The sequence below is a fragment of the Asterias rubens genome, chromosome 1 (assembly GCF_902459465.1).
Source record: "Asterias rubens chromosome 1, eAstRub1.3, whole genome shotgun sequence".
NCBI lineage: Eukaryota > Metazoa > Echinodermata > Asteroidea > Forcipulatida > Asteriidae > Asterias > Asterias rubens.
The window spans coordinates 32,106,588-32,121,582 of record NC_047062.1 but is presented as its reverse complement, the minus strand read 5'-3'; the positions used below and the strand labels follow the sequence as shown (position 1 = coordinate 32,121,582).

At 37.7% G+C, this 14,995-nt stretch overlaps 1 protein-coding gene across 2 annotated transcripts; it reads right to left on the bottom strand.

Annotated features, from left to right (window-relative positions):
- Positions 1–945: 945 nt before the first annotated feature.
- Positions 946–8,831, bottom strand: LOC117297480 (protein ZNRD2-like). 2 transcript variants are annotated; one of them, XM_033780545.1, is made up of 4 exons: positions 8,753–8,831; positions 6,316–6,497; positions 3,054–3,138; positions 946–1,941 (listed from the first exon to the last, which is right to left on the bottom strand). In XM_033780545.1, the coding sequence occupies exons 2-4, from the start codon at positions 6,469–6,471 to the stop codon at positions 1,430–1,432; spliced, it is 753 nt and encodes a 250-aa protein (XP_033636436.1). In that variant the 5' UTR covers positions 6,472–6,497; positions 8,753–8,831; the 3' UTR covers positions 946–1,429. The 2 variants fall into 2 exon arrangements, with proteins under 2 accessions (XP_033636436.1, XP_033636444.1); XM_033780553.1 differs by having other exon boundaries at positions 6,316–6,500; positions 8,753–8,802.
- Between the last annotated feature and the right edge of the window lie 6,164 nt (positions 8,832–14,995).

Here is a 14,995-nt window from a genome sequence, read left to right as displayed (position 1 = left end):
GCACAAATAATGCTTACAAATCTTCTGCATTTATCAAATACACTTTTGCTTTTTTATTCATGTTATATAGCACACACAAATTCTTCCGAGTAAACAAAGCTTAATGAAGGCTGGCCTCATGCTATAAAGCCATTATTTTCGCAGCAGCATTTCAAAACTTACTTCCGTAAAGGTCAGTAGCTACCTATGTCTTGGAGGTAACAAATTCAATTCATGCTATGCAGATAATAATTGAGCTAAAATGTCAAACCATTTGACGTTCTTATTTGCCCTAAGCCACCATTACGTGTAAGTAATGAACCCTCTACCCCCCCCCCACCCAAGCGAAATAAAATGTTCAGAAATTGTCCATTACTAGTTGGATTCAGTAACTACATGTGTGTAGAACAGCATAAATGTTCATGTATGCATTTACAGGCCTGTATGCTTCGCTTTTGAAAGGGCAAGGGCACCAAGTAATTTTTTTCTTGGTAAAGGGCACCCTAGGTATTTCAAGGGCACCAAGGCAGGGGGCGTGGAGGCAACCACCTTTGATGCCTCCATGAAGTACCAGGCCTGCATTTATAAAAAAAAGTACTGAACAAAACAACATGACAATTGCTTTTACAGGCAGACTAAGACCCAGTTCCAATAACTTCGCAGTTGTTTACTTCCTTGCTTACTTGTTGTATAACTGTGTACTTCATTTCCCAGCTAAAGAGAGACACAATGCTTTCCATTTCTGCTGCAAAGTTGTAAACAAACGGTTATGTCAGCAGTACTAAATTCTATTAAAGGGACACATTGCCTTGGGATCAGGCAACTTGGTCAATGAAAAGCGTTTGTAACCGTTTGTTATAAAATGTGCATACGTATGGGATACGAGGCATTGCATGGTGAGTTATATATTTGGTTTGAGGTATTAAACACCATGTGTATATCTACTTGCCATGTAGAATTTGTTCTTAAGTTATATATATTCTACTATCGCGGAGTAGATTTCTCAGATTTTTCAGGAGAATTCTCAGTTCTGAAAACAACCGTCCTGCATATTATAAAAATGTTCTAAACTAAAATACAATGATCCACTGAAAGACAGTATGCTCTCGAAATTGCACGGTTTTCCTCGCACTTTGCGAACTAACAGGGTTGGTCATTTTGTAGAGTCAAAAATTGACTACACAACATTTGACTCCGCAAAATGACGTGCCGTGTTAGTTCACAGCGTAAAAGGAATACCGAGTACTCGCCCGATCCAAGGCAATATGTCCCTTTAACTTGTTTGTCTCGCACAGGTGTCTCATTCTACAAAGTCTGGTTTTTATCCAATTAAAATTGGAACAAGCAATTACCAGAATGTTGTTGCAATCAGGAAGAACATAGTAATTGCTTAGCATGACCTGGATTAGATATTATAGGTCAATTACACAATCACTAATTGTCTAATTGTCTAATCTGTCAGCTCACCCGGGACTAAGTACCTTAACGAGGTCATAGCATCAGCACATGCTTTAATTAATGTACAGAGACTGGTGCTTGCTTCTATCGACGTGGTACCTTTTAGCTGTTGGCTAGCCCAGTATATTTTACCCATAACGACTTCCATTGATTCAGGAACAATGTCCGGAGAACTGGATGGAAGATCTAGAATTTTCCCCGGGAGGTGATTCTCATATCGATGATATCGATGATTTACGTCATCTTTGGAGTCTACGAACGTGAGACCTCCACATGCCGTCTGATTGGTCGGGATGGATCTGGAGGCCCTCGTGTGGTGATGTGTTGATGATCGTGAGGTTGGGGAGGTGTTTCTGAGACGTTTACCAGGTGGAGTCACATGGGGCTCTTGGTTGTTGCTATTGGCTGATGGGTTAGATTCTTGACCCTGATTGGCTGCTGCTGCTGAGGCTGCGCACAGTTCGTGTTCTTCCACTTGTGATTTAGCGGCGCTGGCACTCACAGCTAGATTTAGAAATTAGAGAACAATAAAATATCAATAAAGTAGTAATACATGAATCGATTGTCTTACATTGTGATGGTGTGCTTTGGCAGAGTGGATACAATTACTGACACAAGTTCTGTTGGTTTGAAGCCCAGCCGTGAGACTAGTGTCCTACATGTATGATTCAAATTAAGAAACTGTGATATTTGTGGAGTGTCTTTAAACTTTAAGACATATTGATGGCAAAGCACAAATACATTGTAAAACGTGCTCGAAGCACAATATCGTAGGCAACGAAGCACGATTTAAAGCTTTGCGTTATCCAAGTTGTTATGCCCAGAAGTTCCTTTCTATAAGGAACTGAATTTAACTGTTGATGACTCCTGGTGACATTTGTGAGATTTAGAATCTAAATTGCCTCATAAATAAATATAACACTATTAAACTTTTAAAGCAAGTTGAAATTCCGTCCATAAACATCACTGATCAACACCAAAAGGGTGAAAAGATTAATTTAATTCAAATACTAATTGGTATCAATTAACCACATGGACCACATTTGCCATTGATTGTGAGGGGTAGTGTGCATAATAAAATTTACCTGTTAGAGTTGGAAGTTGTTTCAATGACCTTTGACATATAGAATCAGGATTTAATCCATTTATGGAGGTAGAATGATCCATCCAGTTATCAAATACTGGACTTGAGTTTTATTTTGGAGAGCAGGCCTAAAGGCCAGTAGTTTTAGTGTCTGGCCAACTACATACACCTCATAACATCGGGATGTCATGGCCGAGTGGTTTAAGTTCAAGTTCTGGTGGTGAAGTTTTTTTAATCGTGGGTTTGGGTCCAGTTCGTGACACTTGCGTCCTTTTTTACTATAATTGCTTCTCTTCACAAAGGGGTATAAATGAGAACCTGCTAGGGTAGATATTGGTAACGTGTACGTTAGTCCAGTGGGATTGATCGAACCTACAACCTTTCCAACTCTAGAGCAGTGTCTTAAATCAATTAGACCACCGAGATTGCCTGGTAGCTCCAGACAGTACGAACCCTATATTTTAGCAGTGGGTACCGCAAGAGGTAGACCTTAGGTCAAAGGTCATACTCTGGTCTGATTAAATATTCATACCTGGATCATCTTTGGCTAGATCTGTATCCAACTCACTGCAAGCCACACAGTAATCCTGTTGTTGACGATCACGCAGTAAAATAGTCTAGGAGAGAGATCAAGCAAGGTATAATACAATTAGTTTGATTTGATCATTTTATGGATAGTTTTGATGGTTAGTGCCTGGGGCGCTTGTTAGGATCAAACAAGTTTTGTTAGTAACAAAATTACCGAGGAGTCTTTTAAAGGCACTGGGCACTATTGGTAATTACTCAAAATAATTGTGAGCATAAAAACTTACTTGGTAAAGAGCAATTGAGAGCTGATATAAAACGTTACAATGTTTTATACTATCAACAGCTCTCCATTGCACGTTACCAACTAAGTTTTTATGCTTACAATTATTTTGAATAACTACCAATAGTTTACTTGGTAATTACTCACATGAAAAACGACTCCCTCTGAAGAAACGTAGTTTTTGAGAAAGAGGTAATTTATGACACAAATATTAAAAGACTTCAGGCCTAAAGCCTTTTATTAGGCATCTGAAAGCACCCAAATTTGTGCAACAAGAGTGTTTCTTCTTTCATTATTCTCTTGCACCGTATGACTTTGTGCTTGTTCAAATAATACGCATGCTTAGTACTAATCTTGTCTTATTTAAACCATTCTGGGCTAGTAAACATGTTGGATTCCCACACCCCCCCCCCCATCCCCCCACCCCAAAAAAAAAAAAAAAAAAAAAAAAAAGCAAGGAGAAGGACTGTCTGGCAGTCTATATTAATCATTCTTAGAAAACTTGCAACTCCCAGGGAAGTAACAACCAGGGCAGCCGGTTAGACACTCAGGGCTTTATCGTAACGTAGCATGACTGAGCTACAAGTACATGTGACTCAAGCTTTGTCCTTCGGATAGGATGTAAATAGTAGATCCCGTATGTTGTGTCATGTAAGTAAACCAACCCAGTATACTTAATGCTAAGAGAAGGGGTTTGCCCCTGTGTTTCTGGCATGGTTGGCTGCATTAAGTTTGTGTCAAAGCTGTAAACCATTTACAAGGTTCTTCTAGTAAAATGGCTCTTATTTATAATTCAAAACATAGACTGCATACCTGCAAACAAAATAATAAGGGCTTAAGGGGGCCCTTCCAATGTGAAACTTGTTAGCGCCTCATTATTATTATCATTATTACTATTATAATTATGATTAAAATATTAGCAGTATTAAACACAATGCCAGACCTCCTAAGGTCCTCCAGGGAAGATTTTGGTAATTACTCTTTAAATTAATTAATGGCAATCCAAATTTTGGTTAGAAGCCCACAGGAGTTTTTGATCGTATGATCAAACATTTTGAGAAACATTTCACGTCAAAAGTAATGTGGTTTAAATACATGTGTAAAAAGATATCAGTTTTTATGCCACAAATTCAAATTCAAGAAGCGTTACTGTCAGTAATGTTTCTCAGATTGTGTATTCCTTTTTGAAATTATTCTACTGGGGATGGATACATTCCCTCCAGATTGTCCGCAATATCTAACAAACACGACAACCCTTGAAAATGATATTTTCAGATGTTAGTTGTAATGTAAACGTAATACTATAAGACCAAAACGATCTGACGGCTCAAACAACAGACGGTTGCCTTTAAAACGATAAAACTTCGGTCAGGAAAAGTATACAAAAACTTGAGGCAACAAAACCCAATCAGTTTTGACACATAGATTTAGATGACAGATGGGGATTGTCAAATTGTCAATAATTGATGAGGAGTGGCTGAGACGCATCTGTGGCTTTATAATTGAAAAACACCAGAACAATTGCCCGATACTTCTTCTTTATTAGACGAATGAAATGAGGGTGATGTAACGACCTTCAGCATTTCACTCCTTTCACTGATTCAAGTTTCAAGGTGTAATGTTAGACTTTTCGTTCTCAATTCAGTAAACTCTTTCATAATAAAAATTAAAATGGCTCTTGTGAAACACAACTTTTAAGATGTGATCCTTCCTGTTTGAACTAGACCACTTATTTCATTCCTTATTGGTGGTTGTCAAAGACCTGTATTCTCACTTGGTGTATCCCAACATATGTATAAAATAACAACTCTGTGAAAGTTTTGACTCAATTGGTCATCGACGTTGCAAGAGAATAAAAGAGAAAAAAAAACCTTGTTGCACAAATTTGTGTGCTTTCAATGACCATTTGGGTCCGAATTTGCACCTTAGACTTGTTATTTTATGCTTATGGGATCCACCAAGAAAGAATACTGGTCTTTGACCATTACCAAAGGTGTCCAGTGCCTTTAAGGCATTTTTTAATTGAGTATTAAAAAAATCCATCACATATAATGTCGCCAAGCTGTCACATCTTTCAGAATAAAGTTTATAAAAGACAAACCCATCATTTTGATTGACGGATACTATTTTCAACCGGTAAATTTTCTGCCTCTCTTCACATGGGGAGATAGAGACCTCTTGAGGCTAGAGACCTCTTGAGGCTAGAGACCTCTTGAGGCTAGAGACCTCTTGAGGCTAGAGACCTCTTGAGGCTATCGAACAACTCCAATGTGAGTACCTGGCGTATTGCCCATTCATATGATTGATGCTTGGAGAAAACTACAAGCGACAGGTTTATGCTTAAAGGCACTGGAACACATTTGGCAATTATCAAAGACCAGTATTCTCACTTGGTGTTTCCCAACATACAGCATAAAATAACATACAGCATAAAATTATTTAAAAATAATAAGTTATTGAAAACTTGAGGCTTGTCCTAAGTTAGGACGAGTACCTCGTCCTAACTGGAGATATGTAAGAGTTTGACATGTATGCAAGTATTTGTGAAAGCCACCACTGGTCTTGGTCTTGGGCAACATATGCCATGGCCTCAGTGTAACTAACACCAGGGGCTAATTTCGCACAGAATTTGCTTCAAAAGCACCAAAAATAGCTTGCTTATTTTACACATGCCACATACATTGCTTGTGACTGGTATTTAGCTGTTGTTTACTTAGCATAACAATTGAGCGGAGTCTTGGCCGATAATCTAACTTTACTAAGCAAGGATTTGTTTAGCTTACGCAAATTTTGTGCTTTTAGCAGCTCTATGAAATTGGGCCCAGGACTTCAGACCTGTTTTAATGATTTTGCAACAGTTCAAGGCAATGAAAAGGGGGAATCTGAAGGATTAAGGATTCCTGGGTTGTCTTCCATCGGAGTGGTACACTTTACCCAACTCGTCACGGAACGAACCTCATACGTGTAGTTCTAGGAGTAGCCTTACCCCACATGTTGAACAGCAGGATCCAAGCATTCGATAACCCTTAAGTAGGTAGTCTCCCATCAGCTTACTAATCTTGTCTGAACGCTCTCTTCTAGCTTGGAGTACTTTCATCTCCGCCTCACTAGGAGGTTTCCAATCAAAATCCTCTCCATCCATTATGTCTTGAGAATTTCAGAAGTCACCTGCTGAGAGGGAGAGAAGACAGGCCTTCTTAAATATGAATTATTTATTGATTTTTGATCAAGACCACAAACAATAGTTTACGACTGGTCCTTTCTCTATGGACCCTGGTTTGAATCCCATCTTAGACCGGAGCCTTGCACATGGGTTTTCGGTGCCTACCTACATGTAGTCGTGTGGGAACTCACCAACTCCCACAAGGGGATATAAACGCCAAGCTGGCAACAGCCAATCTCTGTAATTTTCATACAAACATTTGTTAACGTCTATGATTATGAACTGCACAAATTGTGTTTCAGTAACTAACCGTCAATAATAATTATTCGTGGTCATTGTGCAATCAGCGGTTAGCTGGGGAATTTGAACCCACAACCTTGTGATTGCAATGCAAGTCCTGCAGTCTAACCACTTAACCACAGTGACCATTGTCTAGCTCGGTCTGAAGGCCCAGGGGTTGATTTCACAAAGAGTTAGGACTCGTCTTATCTCGAGTTAGGACGAAAGACGAGTAACTCGTCCTAACTTAGCCTTAGGATTAATCTTATTCTTAAGGTCTGCAGTGCAGGGTTGGGACTCATCCTTCTTCTTCTTCTTCCTTTAATAAAGTGCTGCTTCAGAAAATTTGAAGATTACTACGTCCTTAGATTAGTCTTAAGTTAGGAAGAGTTTTGTGACTACAAGGCAAGCCATTTTTGTTTCACTTCTTCAGAGTTTCAGGAGTTTAACATTTTTATTTAGCAAATTAATTTCATTGTAGTTGAATCTGTTTCCTTCCTCAAATAAGTAATGCATTGGAGGTATGTAGTGGGATTTCTGAAACTAAAAACTCTACCATGAAATGGCTTCCTTGACTCTTTTTCCCTCTTCAAATAAATATTGATAGTATTAGTAATGCAATGCTCCCAATACGCACAGTGTATCCTCCCCTTACCAGTTTTCACGCTATTATGCCTTTTTCTTAGAATCGGGAAAAAAATAATGATGCCTTATATCAACCGATGCCCTAATTACCTTCTTTTGTTAATATGAAGTATGCAAACATATATTAAAACTTGATGGACATTGAAATGTTCACACAACACACCGATCTTCGATGACTTCAACTGGCCCCATTTGTTTTGAGTTTTTCCTGTTTTCACGGCAAACAAGAAAGCATTGTTTCCTGGTGAAGCCATACATGGAAGAAACATCTACAGTGCCTACAAGTGTTCTTTGAGACTCTGTGTATGACTCTTTAGCCAGCAGTTGTCTTCGTTTTATTCAAAATATTTTTTAATGAAATTAAAAAATTACCATGGTAATTTGCAAAAAATAACAAAAATAAATAATTTAATAAAAAGTGTGAATAATTATTGGCTTTTTCTCTTAAAATTTATAATAAAGCATATAAATAAACAGTGATAATTGAATCAACAAGCTGATCGTTTAAATTTTAATATTAATAATAAAATTGATCGGAGGGTTAAAACAAAAATCTCAAAACATATTAGAAAATGATATAAGGCACATGGCTTCTTTAAGCCTCTGTATTTTTTTCCCAGAATGCTCAGCAAAACATTCAGTCACATGATTTTGATCATCATGAATTGTGAATTGAAATAGGCCGTGTCCGAAACGGCTACAGCTACGGCTAGATCGCGCGCGTCTGCCTATTCTTCAACACTGGTAGACGCGCTGATCTAGACGTAGCTGTAGCCGAAGTCGTCGTTTCGGACACGGCCATAGTGTTTGATGAAACTTTTTCGGTGGGCAAATATTTTTATATGGCCTCAACATTATGACATATTTTTGTACCTTGTAGAAATGCCTAAAATACCAAACTTTTTGCATTTACAAGTGCAAATATCCAGTGGAGCCTTACGTGTTTCTAAGTTTTGGTCAAGGGAGAGGAGACTCTTTGCTTGGCAAATAAAACCACACAATTTTTATCTAGGGACTGTTAGTTACATCGCGCACAGCGAGGTAAAAGATTTGCCACGATTTTAGGGACACCTCGAAAACAGGACCTCCTACGGTACATGCTACTTCATGCAGAATTCAGTGACTAATCACTAAGTAAAACCATGTGGGGAAAAAACAAACATCGTCACGAAATTATTAATTAAATGTAATTTAATTTTCCACGTTATTTCTCTGTTTCGGTCTACACTTTAGGTCTAAAAAGTTTCTTGAATGTAACATCTTTATCATCATGCAAATTACTTTGTTGATAGACTAGCAAAAACCTCGAAAATCAGACAAAAACAAGCAAACTTACCCTAGCAATTAATCGTTTCGATGTTTCGATCGGGTACAACAACAACGGGCATTTAACTGACATACACCCAGACGTGTCAACGTGTTTTTGAACGATTTACTAAGAGAGAAAGAGGGAGCTGTCTATTGGATAGTTAGTCTCTCTTCAAGGCCGTGTTGTGCCTAAGCTCTAAACCGACGTCACGATTTTGCTTTCCTTTATGCATAAAGTGGTGCGTTTAGTCTTCCTTCGATTCCGTATGTCCATGTTACTGTAATACTAAGTTTTGCAGCTTGTTGAGGTGATCTTTCCGTCAAGGGAACTCCCGCAAAGTGGTATAACCACCAAGCTGACAGCCACTCTCGAGTGGTTTGACGTATAAACGGCTTTGAATTCCTGAAGTCGATAACGTGATTCAGTAACTAGACGACCGTAGTTATTTAGATCGTGAAATCGGCGGTTAGTTTGATAGGACTCGAACCCACCACCGTACGATTGCAAGTCCCGTAGTGTCACTCACTTACTTGAATGTAATTCGATCCCAGCATGATTTTTCTTCTGGGGTGGACAACATTTTATGAAGTCAATTCCAAACTTAATCTGCTCCTCTTGAAATCTTTTATACATGTATAACCATTTTTTTTTCTATCCAAGATGATGTAACGACTTTACGTCATAAAGTGTTCTCTGGTTAGGCATTATGATATTTAAAACTGGATATTGCATCATATTATGTTGTTGTTCTAAAGAGCAACAAGCAAACAAATACCCGACCCCCCCCCCCCCCCAAAAAAAAAAAAAAAAAAAAAAAAAACATTGTACCGGGTTTTAAACCATCACAGTGAATCAAGTTTTTGTTTAAGAAGATCTGTTTTATGGTCCTTGCACTTTCATTTATTACATGTAGGTCTACAGTATGATCATAGGCGCAACATATTGCCAACGTATGTGATTGTTTGTATCGGTGCCTTTGTGACAAGATGGGGTGTGTCCATAACTGACGTCACTCATTCGTTTTATGAAATCAATATGAATATAACTTTATAATCACGATAGAATCTAATTAATGCTCTGCATCTGCCCGATTGTGGATTTGCCTCCCGATTGATGACAGCTATCGCTGAACATTTAATGGTCCGATATTAATTTGTCCCACTTGCGAATTGCAATACTGCATATACCAACAATCAATAGGCCTACGTTAGGCTAATGTAAAATGCAGAATTAAATTACTTGCCACTTTGACACAATACTCTTATTTAAAAGATCAATACTTCAAGAATGAAGCAACATAGTGTGTTCCATCAATATGGATAACGATTGTCCCGCATGGTTAATGGTTCTACTGACGCATAAATTGGTACAATACATGGGTGAATATACTTTTTGTGCGACTGCGCACCTGGACCATGATTTCATGAATCCTTTAAGCACACAAACTTGCTATTAAGCACATATCAGTCGTGCTTAGCAGAAACAAGTTACCAAGTTGTGCATTTGGCGACTGGTGTCCCATTCAATGTTTGCTTAGCAAAGAAATTGTGTTGAGCAGCAGTACTTTCGGCTTGACAGCATTAAACAAATTGGGCCCTGTCAACACTTAGTCGTGCTTACTTTAATAGCACAACACATGCCTAGAAAGTAAAAGTGTATTTTAAAACGATCAAGAAAAACTCATTATGGACTTATGTTATTGCGTTACTGCATGCATATGCAATAATGTCCTCCGGATAGTATTGCATAGAGGACATAATTGCATGCGACACCGGCAAAGCTAGCATACATTTTGCCCTGCCTTGTTTGGGGGGGGGGGGCAGTGTTTATGAAAACGAAACTGTGTCCTAAGGGTTACCCCGTTAGCAGAAACTGCCTGTTTCCAAGTTTTATGAAATTGGGGCCGAGGTTGTCGACTTCTGTATGACCCGTCCTGGGAGGGGATCGAAACCGAACCCTGCTGGGTCCGTCTGGCCTTTGTCCGAACCCCCGTCTTCTGTTTATAACCGGTGACTCTCAATTCAATAAACCCACTCCTCTCTTCCAATTAGGTTCCGAATCCTCATGATTTCTCGGGATCTATCTCGATTTCAGGATTTGGTTGGTTGTTTGTTTGTTTGTTTGTTTGTTTGTTTGTTTGTTTGTTTGTTTGTTTGTTTGTTTGTTTGTTTGTTTGTTTGTTTGTTTGTTTGTTTGTTTGTTTGTTTGTTTGTTTGTTTGTTTGTTTGTTTGTTTGTTTGTTTGTTTGTTTGTTTGTTTGTTTGTTTGTTTGTTTGTTTGTTTATTCTTTGAATGATCTTCCCATCAAGGGAACTCGGCAAACTCCCACAGAGGGATTTTCTCAAAATCAATGGCGCATGGTAGCCATTTAAAAAAAAAAAAGGTGTTTTGTTTTATTGTTCTACCTGAGTTTTTCATAGAATATCTGCTACGTCCTTTGTCGTGACATACTTTGAGTACGTGTGCCAAGTTCCTTGCTTGTCATCAAAGGCACAATTCCCCCAAATATTCCCCTATCTGCCCACTTATAAGGACGTAGGCTTACGTGACAAAACAGATCTGCAAAGGACCACCAATATTATTATTTCATGGGTGTTTACCTTTGTTGGTTAATTACCCATGCAGTTGTGTTGATGTAATGGTTGAACAGTTGGCAGACTTGAATAGGTAAATAGAAAATGAATAGGTAAATAACATCTTGCATTGAGATTCAGTGCATCGTGAATAACTTATTCATGCTTTGGATATCCACAACAACCAAAATTGATTAATATCATTGTGTAAATATTTAGTAAGGGACGAACTTGTTTTCGATTGAGTGGATATGGTATTCAGGAGAATAGGGGCATACAAATTATAGTGCCTGAAAAACAAACATTCATAAAAAATGAAACTTTTCCAATGGTATTTACCTTAAACGTGAATATATTGGGAGGTTGTTTTCGCGAACTTTTATCAAAGAAATGATTGAAACACATGCGCGATATTGACATTGACCTTTGTGAACATTATTATGAATGTGATCAAGGGTTAGGGTTGGGTTCACGAAGTATTAGTTGACCATTGTAGACTGTGCAAAAGTCTTCCGCGTCTTCGGACTGATGGTTCTACTATTTTTCCGTTTATGCTTACCAGAAGGTTACTGGCCAAAACACCATTTCACTTGTACTATTTGTGGCTGGCTTCCTGCCTAATTTTACTAAGCAGACTATTTTTAAGCATTAATTTCTGCCTATAAGCAGCTCAATGAACTTGGCCATGTTTACGGGATTTTGTTAATTAAAGGGGACAAATTCTGAAGGGTAAAAACGCCTCAAAGTTATCTTGAGGGCTCAAGCCCAATTTTAAATTGAAATAATGAGGGGGGCGGGGATGGGCAGCGAACACATAAACAAACACACCAACGAACAAACAAATAGCCTCAAAAAAGCTCAAACTGTAAGAGGTAATCGTGGAAGCTTTAATTGTATGATATCCGATTCTGGAATCCTTTAATAGATAACAAGCAATGTTTGTTGTATAGCCATACTGAAAATATACATTATCTCATCACCATTCTCAAGATACAAATCCCCTCATAGGTCCACTCACTCGGGTAAATATTATGGTCATTATGTACAAAATGTGTTCGTAAATAAGAAGGCACAAACATAAGAATGATACAGTGGTCATAATATTGTTTCCACACTGAAATCTTGACTTGCAAATCTACCCCATTTAAGTCAAAAATAGTATATTATACTCGGCAACCTGAGAATGAATCCCGTCTTGTTTATCTCTATGACTTTTTGTTTTAGTTAATGGCACTGGACACTTTTTGTAATTACTCGAAATAGATGTTGGCATAACAACTTACTTGGTAACGAGCAATGAAGAAATGTTGGTAGTACAAAACATTTTGATTAATTGCTCTCTCTCTGAAGTAACGTAGTTTTTGAAAAGGGGGTAATTTCCACTCAAATAATAAAACACTTCAGGTGTGAAGACTTTATTAAGCATCTGAAAGCACACAAATTAGTGCAACAAGTTTTTTCTTTTTCTGTTATTGTTCTCATGCGATTTCGATGACCAACATCGAGTCACAATTACTCAGGTTTGTCATTTTATGTTGGGACACACCAAGTGAGAATACTGGTCTTTGAAAGTTACCGAAGGTGTCCAGTACTAAATCATGAAGTATTTTAAAGAAATATCATACGTGAGTAAGTCTTTGTTTTTCCTGATGAAGATCAAAACAAACCGGTGATTGAAACGTAGAGTTGGTACACCACTGGTGTATTTAAAAAACAGCTTATTAGGTGGTAAGCCCACACTCAAAAAGCATGAGCCTTTTTTCGACCCGCCGAACTGTGGGCTAAAAGTATTTTAGCACCAACTGTTCTGCAAGTCAGAACAGTTTATGACAATGATATAATTTATAGTCCTTTCGAAACTGAGGTTTCGAGCTTGTGCTACGGTTGCGGCTTTGGACTCCGTCCAACCGTTTGGAGCCCTGTAGGGAAACTTTGCATTCTCTAAATAGCTTTAGCGAAGCCTGTAAGCCCAAGCCGTAGTTTCGACAAGAGCCCATGACTCAAACAACTCAACACTACTTTATAATGCTTTTATAAAAATGTTAGCGTTTATGCATAGTTATATACACATACAGTGAATAGACTCCTCCAAAATATTTCAAATAGTACACTCAAAGTTTTATGATACACGGCGTAAGATTGTCCACTACTATAAAACGAAAAGTAGTACTTGATAAAATGAGTAGATTACAAATAAAATATCATTTCATTCCATTCAACCTTTGTCTGCTCAGAGCTATAAGGTCATTAATGCCATTTATATATTCGTAAAGATCAAAAGGTAATTAACACAAACGGTATAAATTTGAAAAATAAATAATAAAAAACAACAAATGAATGTTTTACTTAGAGACATATATTTTTTTTGCCAAACAAATGTTTTGAAGACTACTTTTGGTCAATATAAACCCTACTTGCCTGGACAGGGGTCTACACACAGTCATTTTTTCCCAATAGCATTAGGATATGGAACAATCTCCCGGTAGACCTGATCAACTGTACAACTCTTGCTAGTTTTAAGCAAGGTGTACAGTCAGTCCAGCTCCACTAGGTCAGCCTGAGCTGTTTTTTAGCCGCACGTTCACTGTTCACCCACCTGCACTGTATATGTCTACACCCTCGCATGCACACAACTACCACAGTACGCAATACACCAGATGGTGGACTGTACTTTCACGGAAGAAGAAGAGCTCCAAAAATGTGCAAAAGCATCTTGATGAAACCCATACAAACTGCATTGATGGCCTTATAAATAGTTCTGAGCACAAGATTGTATAATTTGTTTTCTCGTTATCCACCAAAGGGAAATATTTCAACTTCTTAGGCCTAAAGTGGAACTGAGGTATAGACTGCTCCATACAAGTTCTTTGTTTGCTGCTTTAAAACCACAAACGAACGTAAAAATAACCCAATATTTGGACGATTTTACTTCCATGAGCATATTAATCCAATCAACACGAAATCAGATAATGAATATTCATAGAGAAAGACCATGTCGTTTCATTTATTTAAAAGTACACTTACGGGTGTAGGCCTGTAGCTTAAAATTTGCATAGCTTATATATACACATAGTAGAGTACAATTTTGTAAAACATAATATTCACAGTTTGATAAAAAATATTAAAAATTTTATTTCCTTTATATATATTCGCCATTCACTCTAAACTCATTTGTATTTATTTGGTAACCATTCACTCTAAACTCATTTTTATTTATTTGGTTCCCATTTAACATCCAGTCTTAAAAAAGTTATTATTCACCAGTGTAATTTGTTGTGTTCTCGTATGACTTCTCACGTGAGTTTGCTAATGGGAACATCACACTCAATCAATTTAACGGGTGACACACTGGGTGTGTTATTACAATCAATGATGGAGCACCAGGGAAAATGTGCACTGTCTGTGCCATTGAATTTTCTTTGGCCCAATTTCATAAGAGCAGCTAATTATAAGCAGAAAATATTTCAAAAAATTTTCTTCTTAGCAGAAATGGACAGGACTCAAGTCACAAATTGTACATGTGACATGGTATTTTGGCTAGTAACCCTTTTCTGGTAGTAAGCATAATGTTGTTGTGCTTAACTACTTTGTGTGCTTACAGGTACTGAATACCTTTGGTAGTTTTATTACTCAAAGTATGTATTAGCATAAAACTAAAAGAGGTAATTCCTTACTAAAAATATTTGAAAATTAGAAA